At 37.7% G+C, this 15,411-nt stretch overlaps 1 protein-coding gene across 1 annotated transcript in view; it reads left to right on the top strand.

Moving 5' to 3' along the window:
- Positions 1–15,411, top strand: part of HSPA12A (heat shock protein family A (Hsp70) member 12A) — a 956,869-nt gene that overhangs the window by 878,959 nt on the left and 62,499 nt on the right. Inside the window, exon 9 of the mRNA XM_044055963.1 lies at positions 5,666–5,770. Coding sequence (XP_043911898.1) covers positions 5,666–5,770 — 105 coding nt within the window. The remainder of the gene's footprint in view (positions 1–5,665; positions 5,771–15,411) is intronic.

The following is a 15,411-nucleotide window of genomic DNA, read 5'->3' as shown; positions in this document are numbered from 1 at the left end:
CTTAACTACTGGAATATAATGCCCTTATTCAAGGTCATTAATCTGTTTCATTTGTTTATAACTTGTTTTTCAACATTCTCATCATTTGTCTGGTAAGGCATATGATGCAAACATTTGAAATAGTAATTCATAACGGGTAATGAATGATGAATCTAATAGAAATATTTGACTCAATAGGCCAACACGACTAAACATTAGAAGATGAAGATGTAGATATACCCGCTCTGCACTTTATCAAGGAATTTGGTACAACAATATGTGCATAGATAATAAACAAGTAAATAGCCCAGAAATGGATTCTGTGGAAATAACCTGGAAATATTGACTTGGAAACAGAAAGTGAAGTTAACAGTTAATGGAATTCAGTCCCTTAAAAGGATTGGTAACTAGTTAGATTCTTTTTTACTGTATATATAATTGATGCTGTTGAGGGAATGGAAAAATGCTTGTCTTTTTTGCTGACTACACTAGTGTAAGCAAAAGGGATTAATGCAGAAATTAAATGAAAAATATAAGGCTAAACTTCAGAAAATCTGAGCAGTAAAAACTATGACAGATTGCATTTAAAACAAGGAAGTGCTGAGCAATGCACAGAAACCAAGAGAAAGTAAATACAACTGATAAAATTGTTGTAACAACAAATGAAATGTAAAGGGGCCATGGGGCTTTCCGAGAAGTTGTATGTCAAAGGAAGAAGAAAGGCTGCATGGCAGGGATATCACTGATAGAAAAGATAAACCTGTCGCTGTTTGTGTACCTTCATGAAGATTCCATCTCTGCAAAGGCAGAGGATGATAACAACCTAGAATTAACAAATAAAATGTTGCAGGATCCTTAGGACATCCCATGCAGCAGGAATAAAGGTGCTTATTAGGTGCAGGTTTGAGGAAAGAGAGGGGCAAAAGCATAACAGGAATTTAGCCCCTATAGGAGCATATAGCAGAAGAAAAATCAGCAACAGGATGACATAATATAATCAGTGGGTGGGAGGATATCTTAAAGGCAGTACAAATAAATACCTTTAGAGGACAGGATAGTTGGATGCACAGCACCATTATCTTAATATGTCCGTGAGGTAAACAGTGTTAAATGCATTCAAGAATGTGTGACAGTCTGTATTGTAAGTGAGGAATTGTTAGACTGGGTGAATTTAGTGCTCCTTTATTACCGCCGCATTTCTATATAACCATTGCTGCCAGTGTTTCGCCCTTGCCATGTATAAACACTGTCAAACTTAAGATTTTATGCTGACTGTGATGGGATCCTTAGTTCAATTGCCATCTCATTCTTCATGCAGAAACTTGTGTCTGTTGGTACAGGAGCCTCTTATAGTCTCTTTTTCAAATAATTATGCATTACAACCAGATCATTTTTATCAAAGACCATCAGCCAAGACATACTGTGCTGTTCCACTTTGAGGTCTGTTTCCAGGGCAGTGTCTGTATTCTTCCAGTGCCATATTAAAACCACATTTGCACCCCCCCCCCCCGGCCGGACTCAGTTATTATTACTTCAGTGGAGATCCAGTTAAACTTGATCCCCGCTGTAAGTAACATGGTCCGATCCTTCGTTGCTGCGTGCCACTCTCTCTGCACATACCACATCAGTGCTTATTTTTTTTTCTAAAATAGGACGTATTTAGCAATTTTCAATAAAAGACATCACATTACAATGCATTGCAGTTTAGTTCTAAAAGGTTTCCCTTTAAGTCCTTGTAACATAAGGGCATAATAGCTGTCACCTCTGCACTTTTAGGTTGTATTTGGTTGGGCATATTTCTTCTTCTTCTTTTGGATTTTTCCTGGTTAGGGGTCACCACAGCGAATCACCTGTCCACTCATGATTGGCAGTGGAGTTTTATGGTGTCGAGTTGCCAGCCCGATGCCCAACCTTCCACGGAAGGCACACACACATATGCATGCACTCAAGCCTAGGGCCAATTTAGTGTGTCCAATCCACCTACAGCATGTCTTTGGGATGTGGGGGGAAACCAGAGCACCCGGAGGAAACCCACGCAACCACAGGGAAGACATGCAGACTCTGCACAGAAGGCATCCCAGCCGAGAATCGAACTGGAGAACCTCTTGGTGTGAGGCAGCAACTCTAACCGCTGCACCACCTTGGCCGCCCCTTGGTTGGTTGGTTGGGCATATTATGCTTACAAATTTCTTCATCTAAATATCTGTATTGTTAATAAATTGGGGAGGGAATCACACTAACAAGGAAAAACATTGGAATGAAAAATTACACTTTAGAGAGCATTTTGTTTTGTTTCCCCGAGTCACTGCAATCTCAGAGGTGGTATATGCAAGCATGCCTCTCAACTGCTATGATTAAGGCATAGCACTATGATTTTGGAATGCAGCTTTAGATCCCGCTCCTCCTAGATTTACAGTGTTCCTCATAAAGTTAGACCTGTTTATAGGTGTATGCATAATTAGCCTAAATACATAAAGTAAACCTTTGCAAAGACTGACTACTACTAACTGTTATGTAGAGCATGTTATAATAAGACTTTTATTGTGAAAACTAAGTAAGTGTTCCTCTTTCTGACATCTGGTATGATTTTTAAAGGCCAGGGTAATGGTTTGCAATACTTGGAGGTGGAGAGGTATGTATGCAAGTAAGATGAAGTGAAAGGCAAAATCTCTTGTGTGGAAGTGTATGGTCTTGTTCCTGGAAAAAATTGGCACTTTTTAGGTAGTTTCTGATTTGTTCTATGTGAATGCAAGCAGAGCTGTATATTTATACACAACCAGTTTATTCTTTATGAATCTTACAGGAAGTGTCTTAAAAATGTACACTTGATCTCTTGTAATTGTAATATGTGCCACTTAATTCCTTCTTCTCTCACTGAGTATGGCCTCTGCATCACCCACTGCTTTATTAATCTTCTCTCCTCCTCAAACCCAGTATTATATACTTTGTTCTGTCTGTTTTATAGTGTCTTATGCTACACAAATGTTACACATATGCCCTTGATTTTTGAGGACTGTAATGTAATTCTGGCATCACCTCCGTCCTTGTTTTACTTAGTTACCACAAACCATTGCTATTTATTTTCAGCTGCTCAAGTCTTGCCCATTGAACCTTTTCTGTTCATTGGTCCATTTGTTTCTTGAAGTAATTTCCCATCTTGCCACATCTTTTTCCTAGGCACTTATACATGTGACCTGTAAGAATGTTGAGTACATTTATTTTAGCAGATTATAGCTGCAGATGATCCCCTTACTTTGGAACAATATTAACCACTTTAAATAAAGTTCTTTTTATCAAGTTGTTGCCCTTTGTTTTATTTTACTTCCTGTTTCATATCTTTTGGACATGGGCAACTTACATTGTGACACCTCCTTTCTTCACTTAGTTCCCATTGATTATCCTTTCACTTCCTGCCCTATCTTGCTATCAGTTATGGGCTTTATTTACTTTGTTCTGCAACTGCCATCTACCTGTATCTGTTCATAGGATAATATGAGATTACTAGGCTAATGGCCCTAGGAGCCTTATAAGCCTAGCCAAGAATTTATCCCCAGAAAGAAACCTTAGTTAGTACATGTCAGCCTTGTCAGCGAAGGACACAGGTGAAACCCATGGGACAAATTTGAGGTTTCCCATCCACTCATCAAGGTTGCGCTTGAAGTGGGTCAGTAAGGTGCTCTGTTTGACATGTATGGGAAGTCTATTCCAGAGATGGAGCAGCCTCCAGAGACAAACCTGTCTCTCCAACAGGTTTTGTTGATGTTGCATATTAGATTCAGGCCTTTCAAGTGTGGGTAATGCATGTGGAGTTAGACTTGCGGATATGGAGCATCTCTAGTAGGGCATGGTCCGAGATTGCCGTGTAGGCGAGACATAAGTCAGTAATCTCTATGATACTGAATAGAGTGATAGTGATTTGAGCCTGTCTGCATAGGACAGGTGTTGGAGGCCATGGATTCTCTTTTTGAGGTGTTTCAGTGGCGTTTCCCATTGGTGCAGATTGAGTGTTATAGCTTTGGTGTTTTGTTCATATAATACTCAAGCCCTTTTCTCATCATACTATACAATTCTGCTTGAAACACTCCATGATATCTGGGTTACAATAAGGATGCCTTCAGTTCATCATGCCTTTTCTGGATATAAAATAAAATCTGTCTATACTACTGCTTATAACACTACAGTAACAAAAAGGAACAGAATATTCCACTTAATCTCCCCTAATTTAAAGTGTACATTTTATTATCAAATTAACAGAAGTGGTCCAGTGGTACAAGGTTAGATTCCCTCAGCCTCCATTGCGTAACTGTGTGACTTTAACCAAGTCATTTAACCACACACCACTCCCAGCCTGAATCTGAAAAAAAGTCCATTGGAATCAGTGCTTTGCTCCAGAAAACAAATACAAATATAATAAAATAAACTTTTGATATGTAATATGGATTTTAAATGATGCTGGTCAAAAACATTATTTTTATAACAGGCAAATGACAGAAATACACTTTTTTTTTTTTAAAGAAACAGAATGCTTCAGCTTCAGTTTTAAAAACTGTCTGTTGGCTGAACCTGACTTTTGTATAATTCTTGTTTTGCATATTGTGATGGACAGAGAAAAATACAGCTTCCTTTGAAAACAAAAAGCGTTATATTCTTTATAATATTTTATATGAAACATAATAAATTATATGTTACCCACAGCACCTTTAGTTTTGCTCTTACTCATAAAACGAGATGTTAATAGTTTACTGAATAATATGTAATTATATTATGTTAGACAATAAGGTAACTGGAATTAAGTTATATGCATACCCTTTCTCAAATGGAAAACCTGTTTGCTATCTGCTGAACTGATTGTCTCCCTCAGTGCAGTGCTGTGATTCAGTACAGATTGAACAGCCAATAGTGTAACAGATCACGACTGTGCTGACATGCGTCTGTGACAGGAAGTTTTGTAGCATGATGTCACCGGCTCGGCTCTTTAATTTACTCAGGAAATGCTCTTCTCAGCATTAACTTGTGAAAAGAAGTTGCTATGTTTGCACATTGTGTCAGTACTGTCAGACTAAAACTATAACACACATTAATGACTGAAATGTTGGTCAGATCTTTGAAGTGAAGCTTATTACATTGCACTTGCTTTCCACTAATGAAGTGTTGCATTTGGTTGACTCTGCTCCACAATGTTTTCATTACTTTAAATAGCAACAACAATTACTGTGGTTTCCTGACCAGTTTTAACTGCAGTTTTGCAGCAGTGCTACTTTATACCACTATCCTTGTAGGCCTAGAGTGATTGTCCACACAGTATGCAATACCTGGAGTATTGAACAGAATGGCTGCTGGAAGAAAGTGCAACCTAGAAACAATTGTTTTAGTGTAGTGTTTTATGTCATTTACATGGTTATCCATTTTTATGTTTATTTGTAAAATTCTTCAGCCATCAGAGGAATTAACAAATTCTAATGTTACAATATAGTTGATTACAAAGTAATTTTAGAAGCCATTTATTAGCTTTCATGTGTGCTTCTTTATATAGCTGCATGAGCAAAGTCGACAAAACACTGCAGATTGACAGCTTGTCAAGTTGCTCTACTGCCTCTGTTTTATAAGCAATATTTTAGAAACCTCTGCAAGAACTGATAAGTTGTAACATTTATTAATTGGCATGCATTTCTCTCGTTCCTAATAGGTGATCGTTATGTTGTGGTTGATTGTGGAGGAGGTACAGTGGACGTAACTATTCATCAAATTAAACTTCCTGAGGGGCATCTCAAAGAACTTTACAAAGCATCAGGTACCTAATTTTTAATCATATTTTATTATCTGTAGCCCAATAAATATAAGGCTTATTCCTCTGAGTCTATAGGGATGCACAGTGTCTGCTTCAGACTGAAACTATGTGCATATATTATCATTTTATTAGCATCAGTTTTAGATGTAAACTGTACATTTAATTTTCTGAGATATGAAAGGAAATTAGGGCAGAGTGTAGCACCTTTAATATGTCTATGAACACATGTGAATGTCCATAAAAGGTAGAATAAAAACTACTAAAGTGTTATCTGATTGTAAATGCCTGCAATTTACTCGTGTAGCAGAAAAAATGCAGCAGCAGCTCTCAAAACTGCATAACATAACCATACATTTGTAATCACATTATGGCAGAAACATTTTGATTTGTGACTCTTTCAGATTCATATCCTGAAGAATCCATGGCAATTTCCAGATGGAAAATTCACAATTGACAAAAGCCCATCAAAGAATAGTGAAATTTGATTTAGTGACTGGGCTCTTAATATTTAGTCAGCAAATATTGTATCTTGAAGGGATTTCTGATGTCCCATAGTACCAATTATATGTTATTGGAAGGCAGACCTCTTCTTAGTGACTTTAACATTTTTTATGGAAATTACAAATCACTGCACATAAGCTGTAGTATCGGGTCAGAATATTTTTTTTGGTGAAGCATACTAGATTAACAATACAGACCCCCTCAATGTACACAGTTTGCTGAAGTATGGTAAACTATGCTAGGAAAACCAATTGTTCTTGATATGGATGTCAGCTTCAGTAACAGCTCAATTCCAAAAGCTGTATCCAACAGTGCTGCACCCCAGTTCTCAAATTTAAAATAAAAATGAAAATAAAACTTCTACGTTATAGGATTTTTGTATTCTGGGATTCCCTTACTCAACAATCACTGCAGCTTTCTAGGCAGAATTATTTTCCTCAGAATATTTCTGCTTTATTTACATATCCTGCCCTGCAAAAATCCATGCACCGCTAGAAAAAAATTAGCTTTGAACTATGTTTTAATATGCATATTTATTGTGATACGTTTGTGAAATTACAAGCGTTTTGACAAAATTTTGACCTACTGTTGTAAAAGTCATTTTCTAGTATGAGTTATATAAGGTTTAAAATAACAAAAATGATCAGAGCAATTACAGCAACCCTCCACATAAAAGCAAAGAACACCGTGGCTAATTAAGAAGGATATATGCATTCATCTGAAAACGGAGTACAGGCTGCTGACCTTTTCATGCTTGCTACTCATCTGCATAAAAAAGTTTTCACAGACTGGTTCTATCTCAAGACCGGACTTTCTAAGCAGTGATTATGGTTTCTTATGCTTCAGATCTTTATATTCATGTTTGGTTTCCATTGCACTATAAAGTTTTCAGACTAAAAACTATATTTACAATGGTGTTGGGGACCAAATGTTATTGCTGGCTCCCCATTGGAAGTATGAGATGTAACAACATGTGTCCCAGCATTTTGAAAATGAATGTGCAATTCTGACAAAAAAAGCAAACTGTAAAAGTTGAAGTGTTTCTGCCAGACGAGCTACACCCTTACACTTCCAGTTTGAAGGTTTGTGTGTTCACACCTCTTCTGTGAATCCATTGATTGTTGTACTTCAGAATAAGGGAATGCCCTGAGATACTGCAGTATATGTTGGCAATGTCACACTTTAAGTTTTGCTATTATATGGATTGTAGTTACTTTCCTAAGACTTGTAATGGGTACCTTGTGTTGTTACCTGAGCAGATTATTAACAGTTGTCAACACCGTGGAAATTCTTAACCTACTCAGGACTGTCATTCTTTTTCACCACTGAAAAAAGGCATGTTAACAAATACTTGAAGTAATACAAAAACAGCATTATCAGTAAATCACATAATTTGAAGATGCATATTATAGTACATGCTGGAATTCAAAAACCTACTGTGATTTATATGCATAGCCGCTGACACTAGACAGAGACGAAAGTATCGCGGAAAAGGGTTTTACAACTGTATCAGTTAGAGATGCAGGTCCAAGAACCATGGTGATGACTGAAGTGGAACTGGAGGCAAAGCATAGGCTGCAGCAATAGAAAAGAAAAAGGATAGAAACCAACCCTAATGACAACAAATCTGACCGCAGAGGCAAACGATCTGTATCTTACCAGTCAGCACCCAACCTGCATGGGTAGAAATGGAGAGATAGAGAACAGGAGATATCTAAAAAGCAAAATAGTTAAAGGAGAATATAATCAGTAGTAGTAAGCTATGAGAGACTAGTAAGTTGAGAGAGCCAAAGTTTGTCAAATTTGGGTTTATATCCATTGTTTTGGTTTTTGCTTGTTTCTAGAATATGTGATTATTCTGAAACCTGAAATATCAGAACTGTTTTTGTGGAGCCTATTATTTGTATAAGATGTTTGGTGTCAGGATACTAAAATACCAGAAAATAAATGTTTTCTTTGTGGAAATGTGAATGAAATGCATTAGATGTATTTCTGAAAAAAATAACAGAGAAGACATACAGACCAAGATTAGAGGAAAGGGGGGATGTCTGCAAGACGAAGAATTCCCCAAGTATGGCAGGAGTGTGTTCATCTTTTGCAATTATTCAAGACTAGAGTGATTCAGTGTACAGTAAATAATGCATTTCTTCTATGTACTACTATACTGGCAGGCTGTTGAGATCTATTAATAAAAATCTGATAGAAGTGAGTATTTAAGTTCAAACATGAAAGTGAGGTCTATATAAATAGTACCAGAACATCAGTGGTCCATAGTACATCTCATATTATTATTGCAGATAAAAAAAGAGCTGAATCTATACAATGCATTGAAGCCCTGATGCGATCAAGTTATCAGATTTTGTTAAATAAAATAGTGGGTCCACTATGTGACTTCATTCATTACTAGTCTTTTAATAGATGCAGGAAGCATAGCAGCTGGAGACTACGTTTCTACATGATTTCATCTCTTCATATTTAGGTTGACATGAGCAAATTGTAAGCAATTTATGTTTTGTAGTAATGGAAAAGTTAATAACTTTGTTAGATATTTAGACAGACGGACTGATAGAAAGATGCATACATACATAAATAAAAGCCTGGGTAACAGAGGGTGGGGCAGTGATCAGCAATAATTGTATAAAGATACAATTAATACTTGCACTGGTATAACTATTGAGATTTACCAAGACTTTAATTAATTGAGATGGAATGTGTGGGTGAAAACTAAGATGTTTAATGTAAAGGAAGTCTACTGGTATGGCTAAAATAAGTTCTGAACATAATATACAATATTGACATCATTGTCAGTTATTCTAACATTATTCATTTATTATTTTGATAGTTAAAATTTCAATGCCACCCAGGGAGTTGAGTATTGTCTGCAGAGGAGGTTAGATGGACATGTAGTACACCACTCATGCTCGGCCCCTCACTTTGTCAATAGTGCCTTGCACTGATATCACAATGTCTTGCACTATAACAGTTTACTTATTGCTACATGTCCGCTGGTATTTAATCTGCCATGCATCCATTTTTTTATCCGATGTAGGAGAGTATTTATTTATTAGCACCACCCTCTGAGTTGTGATTATGATTAAGATACATGCATACAGAATGGCCACAATTTTTTTAGCATTTAGTTTTAGCCCATTTTCAGAGCACCAGCTATTACCATGTATAAATTCATTTTGTAGCTTATGGACATCAGAAGAGGAGTTAAATACAATACTCAGTTTAAGTCATCTGCAGACTTGGTTAATCAGAGTTCTTAGTTTTAGATTTGGAGATCAGAGAAGTATATGCTGAACAGCAGAGTTTCCAGCAGGGATCCCTGTGGTACCTCATTGGTTACTTTCATGATCTCTGAGGACTCGTGTGCCACCCTCACAATGTGGGTTCTGTCCCTCAGCCTACTAACTATCCATCTATTTACATAGGAATCAAGTTGGAGTATATTAATTTGCTGATAATGTTGGAATGTTAATGCCTTAATGGTCTCAAGGTATGTTATATGGACAGCATGAACCCTGTCCATGGATTTTGTTATCCCTATAAAAATTCACATATTCATTAGACAAAATCGGCCATTAATAAAGCCAATAGCCTGAAGATCATGTCATAAAAGATTTTTTGTGCTGTTTTATAGTCTTGTAGATGTGGTACGTCAGACTGATGGGTTTGTAATTCCTGGGGTCCTTTGTGGAAATGCACTTATGAAGGTTGGGAGGGTGGCCTAATGGTTAAGGTGTTTGCCTCACAAATACAAGGTGCAGGGTTTGAGTCTCACAAGGGATAATTGGCTAGGCTTAAAATGGCTCACAAAGGCAGTTAGCTTAGTACTAACCTATGAACCTATGTACCTATAAGTGACATCACAACTGCTGTCACCAAACTGTGGGACAAAGCTAGTGGATAAAAGACAGATAAATAATGGTAGGAACAGGTCCATCAGTGCACGTTTAGTTCTGTTATGCAGATTGCCTGGTATGTTATCAGGTCTCATACAGGATGCATTTTTCTGTTTGTTTTGGAATGTACTTTTAACAAGTGTCCTTTTGTGATGATAGGCGGATTGAGATACGTAGGTTTATGTGAGATTTATACAAATGTCTTTGGGGTGAAGTATGTACTGAATTTGTTTGCCAATATATTTACATTATCCACTGGCTCAGACTAGGTAGTTCCATTATGAATAAGCTCAGAGCAATTGTTGGATTTTTTTGTGTAACTTCCTAACATAAGTAAATAAGGATTTGTAATTATCCTTAGCTTCTGATGCCTGTCAAAGTTCACTTTTCTGATTGTATTTTTACAGTTGTTTGGGTAACCTTTTCATGCTGACATTGATTTTTGAATCTTTTGTTTTGCTATATATTCTAATGAGTTTCTTACCTTCTATTGTATTGTCTATTTATACATGTGGGCCACCAGGCTCATTTGCTCTTACCCTTCTGTTTTTGTTTAGTTGTGGTAGGGATTGACAGATTTATACCATTTTCTAGAGTAGCACATAATTTATTCACATAACTACTAACCATGTGAACATTTTAGGAGTTACAGTTATTATTGAATATTGAGGCTTCTTCATAAAAATGCAGGAAGTGTGTATATTTGAAGTCTTTGAATACTACAATATTTCCATCTGCTGCTTTAGGGATTTTAAAAGAGAAGGCTACCAATTTGTGGTCACACTTGACTGGAGATAGGTATACTACTGGGATAATGCAATCAGATCTTGAATTTATAAGGATCAGATTAAGGATATGTTGTCCTGTCATGTGCTTTTGACTATTTGATCCTGGAAATTCTTGTTTATGAAACTGATGAAGTTTTTGGGCATAGCCTACATATGTGGTATAGGTCTCTTAGTTTATATATGTGTAGTTAAAATCTCTTTGGATGGTGACATTTTTTTTGTATTTGAAGTTCACCCAATTTATTTATGAAATGGACATGGTTATGATGGTGGACCTTTAACATGCTATGGTTTGATAAGTGTGCTTTATTTACAGTGAGTTAAATGTCAATAAGTTCAGTTTATGGGTCTCTGCCTTGACATAATATGGTCTTTAATAAATATAGATATTCCACCATAGTTCCTGTTGGGTCTAAAGGTGTGGTAGGGGAAAAAGCCTGGTACACAGAGGTTCTTTCTGCATTTTTAAACAAGGTTTCAGTAGTGATACACACATAAATGTGCTACATATGCAGGAGGGCGTCAAGGTTAGCCAATTTGTTATTTAGACTAATAACAATGGGCAGTGCAATACTGATATTGTCTGATGCTTAGTTTTTAAGTTGGAAGATCCACTAGCTGAACTCTGCTTGAAAAGGCACTACAGGAGGCACCAAAGGCTTTAACCAGTATGTTGAAGCCCTGGAATAATAGGTTCAAGCCATCCTTGGTGAAGCAGATAGGGCTGTGTATCAGTGCATTTCATTCTGACACATGCAGTATCCCTTTGGAATGACACCAGTTATTCAGCCAATGGTTGAAAACAGTCACCTCTTCCTTGTTCCTCAGCAGCACTCATGGTCATCTCTTCCTTGTTCCTCAGCATCACTCTTGGTCATCTCTTCCTTGTTCCTCAGCATCAGTCTTGGTCATCATCTCTTCCTTGTTTCTCAGCATCACTCTTGGTCGTCATCGCTTCCTTGTTCCTCACCATCACTCTTGGTCGTCATCTCTTCCTTGTTCCTCAGCATCACTCTTGGTCGTCATCTCTTCCTTGTTCCTCACCATCACTCTTGGTCGTCATCTCTTCCTTGTTCCTCAGCATCACTCTTGGTCATCATCTCTTCCTTGTTCCTCAGCATCACTCTTGGTCGTCATCTCTTCCTTGTTCCTCAGCATCACTCTTGGTCATCATCTCTTCCTTGTTCCTCAGCATCACTCTTGGTTGTCATCTCTTCCTTGTTCCTCAGCATCACTCTTGGTCATCATATCTTCCTTGTTCCTCAGCATCACTCTTGGTCATCTCTTCCTTGTTCCTCAGCATCACTCTTGGTCATCATCTCTTCCTTGTTCCTCAGCATCACTCTTGGTCGTCATATCTTCCTTGTTCCTCAGCATCACTCTTGGTCATCTCTTCTCTGTTCTCAGCATCACTCTTGGTCATCTCTTCCTTTCCTCAGCATCACTCTTGGCAAATGTAGAACTTTGCACAACTCTACAGTCTTTCCTGTGTTTGTGAAATGCATCGAGAGCTCAGAAATGCCTTTGCATATCCCTTTGCATGCCGGGTCATTTACACCCACATGGATCACCACCATCATGTCAAAGTAATACTTGAGGACTCTTAGCACACTGCGAATCTTGGCACCTGAAAGACAGCTCACTATCATCCTATTTTTATCCAGCCTTGTGAGAGAAGATTCTGTGTCTTGTACTGTGAAGTTACCAATCACCAGCACATTTTATTACTGGACTGTTTGTGTACTTGGTTTGAGGAAAGTGTTTTCCTGACTGGATGTGGTAGCATGTGTTGTTTCTAATTTCTACAGTGACCTAGTCTTGTTTGATCTTGGAGGCATAGGCAGTGATTTTCTTACAGCCTCAGTAGGTGATAGCTTTACTTGTATTTGTGTTGTGCTTATAGATTGTTTTGTGAGAGTGATGCATCCATCTTAGTTATATATTTGAATCTCTCATAGATACTTTGTGATAAATGTAGTAGCAATTCATTGTCCAGAAACACCAGGCAGTCACTATTCTGCCAGTCCATATGATCCCAATCCAATGGCAGCTGGTCAGGTATTCCTTCCATGGCCTTCACTGGAATGAGTTGGACATTTGAGTAATGCTCCTGTCTTATAAGTGAAGACTTAACAGTAGTTGATCTATCCTCTAGTGATTATATAGAACAAAGTAAAGTTGTGTAGGTAAATGTACCATAACAGTTAATGTTCTAAGAAATCCCTGTTGCAGAATCATAAGGTAAGTGGTTTCTAAACATGACTGTCCAGCTTTCAAAGCTAAAGAACATTTTCCACATTCTCCAACTGTTAGGATTTTGAGCAGAGTCCCATATAAGGACATTTGGAGTAGAAAAGGCTTGAGTATTTTTGCTCAGGAGGGAGGAAACAGCCCAAACAGAAGAAAGCTAGGAAACAAACCCAACAGCAAGCTAAGTACAAAAAAGGTGAAACATCCTCATCCTGGCAGCACAAAAACAGAAAATCATAAAAAGGGGGACTGAAGGGAGGGGAGGCTACTACATCAGTGATAAATTACAACATCTACTTTATTATACCTCTCAACTGTCCAGATTTTCTCAGAATGTCTGGATGTTTGCCTCATAATTTTGGTCTGTTCCTCATAAAATTTGTGATTTTCTTGCAAATCGCTGAGTACTGAAGTCACTGAATAATTACATACATTTGAGTTTCAGTCTTCATATCCTTCAGAAATTGCATGCTAACACAACTTCTGTTATTCTAGAAACTTACTAAGTTTATAAGAGAAATATCTGGAATCTGTAACTATCTTTGGACCTTTGCCCCTCATTATTTTAGGCTTTGTCCAGAACTCATGTTAAAAGGTTGAGAGATATGACCGTTATGTTAAGTTTACTTACAAAGCTGTACTATGTTTAGTCATAGAGCTCTATTGCAGGAGCCTATGAATAGTTTTGGTAGATTATCATAACGTACAAAACTAATAAAGGGAGGAGGCCAATGCACCAAGACTCCAGGAGCCCCAGGGAATGGTCATAGCAAAGCCTGTTCTGGACTTGGAAACGGAATTGAGTTTATAGTGCTTTGTAAAAGTGTGGAAAGAGGACCACGTTTCTGTCTCTAGAATACTTCTAAAGTCTATCCCTTTCCAGAAAACCACTGAAGAAACTAAAGCTTTTGTTTAATGGGCTCTAACCCTGACTGGAAGTGACTTATTATGGTGAGTGTAACAACAGATAGAGCATGAAACAGCCACCAGAAAATGATCAGTTTAGCCACTAGCTGTCCTCTGCTGTTACTGTTGTAGCAGACAAACCGCTGATAAGCTTTTCTGAAGACTCAGGGTTTGTCTAAGTTGTGTTTAAGCTGCCTATGGACATCCAGAATGTTAAGAATCTTTTCTAACGTATTCTTAGGTTCAGGAAAGACGATAGAAAGATGAATGGTCTGGCTTAAAGTAAACTCTGAGATGACTTTAAGCATAAAAATCGATTAGTACTCCAAGAAATCCTGTCCTTGTGAAAAATGAGATGGAGTTAAGTCACCATTAGTGTTTATAATTCAGATAATAACCTATCAGATGCCAGAGCAATGGGTAAAACTGCTTTCCAGGTTAAGAAACTCAATACAGCCTAATGAACATGTTCAAATGGAATCAGAGTGAGTTTTTCCAAGTACAAAGATGAAATACAAAGGAGGAGCTACCCGTTTCCTAGGTGGATAGTTATACAACACCCACTTCAAAAACTGTTTAACTTTAGCATGGTTAGAAAGGAGGGGATCAAAAGGCAACCAAGCAGAAAATGGCTGCCAAATGTACTTTGTAAGAAAGACCAGAGGACAATAGCTCATACAAATAATCAAGGACCAGAGACAGCCAGACCTGGAGTGCCCTGGTTCTTGGACTGGCACCAACTAGAAAATCTTTTCCACTTGCACATACATGATTTCCTAGTAACAGTTTTGTTTGCCTCCTGTAGTATGTGCTTCATATTCTCAGAAAACTGGTGCCTAAAAGCCATTAAAATTCTGTCATGTAGGCAACTTGTTGAAGATTTTTTCAGATTGTGGTGTATCAAGCAACCTCTGTCTTATGTGAGCAAATCCATTCTGAGAGAAGATTGTAGTAATTGCCCTTGGCTATATTAAAAACAATGGAGAACCAATGGGCAAGAGACTCACCACCGCAAATTTTTGGAGAGCCCTGGATATCAGTGGAAAGTGTAGAAAAGCATACAGAAACATTCACGGCCATGGGAATGAAAGGGCATCTGTCTTCCAAGCCCATCTCCAAAGAGATCTGTAGCAGAAATTCTCTAGCTGTAAGTTCTGAAAGGAGATAAACAGATCTACACAAGGTGCTCCCAACCATTATTTACAATGGGGTGTTGCTCTGATGAAATGTATGAAGCCTGCAAAGGAAATACTGTGGTAGCTTCATACAAGTCCTTAAAGGAGTGTATGAG

This window comes from Protopterus annectens, chromosome 14.part0 (assembly GCF_019279795.1).
Source record: "Protopterus annectens isolate FY-2018-M chromosome 14.part0, PAN1.0, whole genome shotgun sequence".
Lineage (NCBI taxonomy): Eukaryota > Metazoa > Chordata > Ceratodontiformes > Protopteridae > Protopterus > Protopterus annectens.
This window is presented reverse-complemented; position numbering and strand designations above follow the sequence as displayed.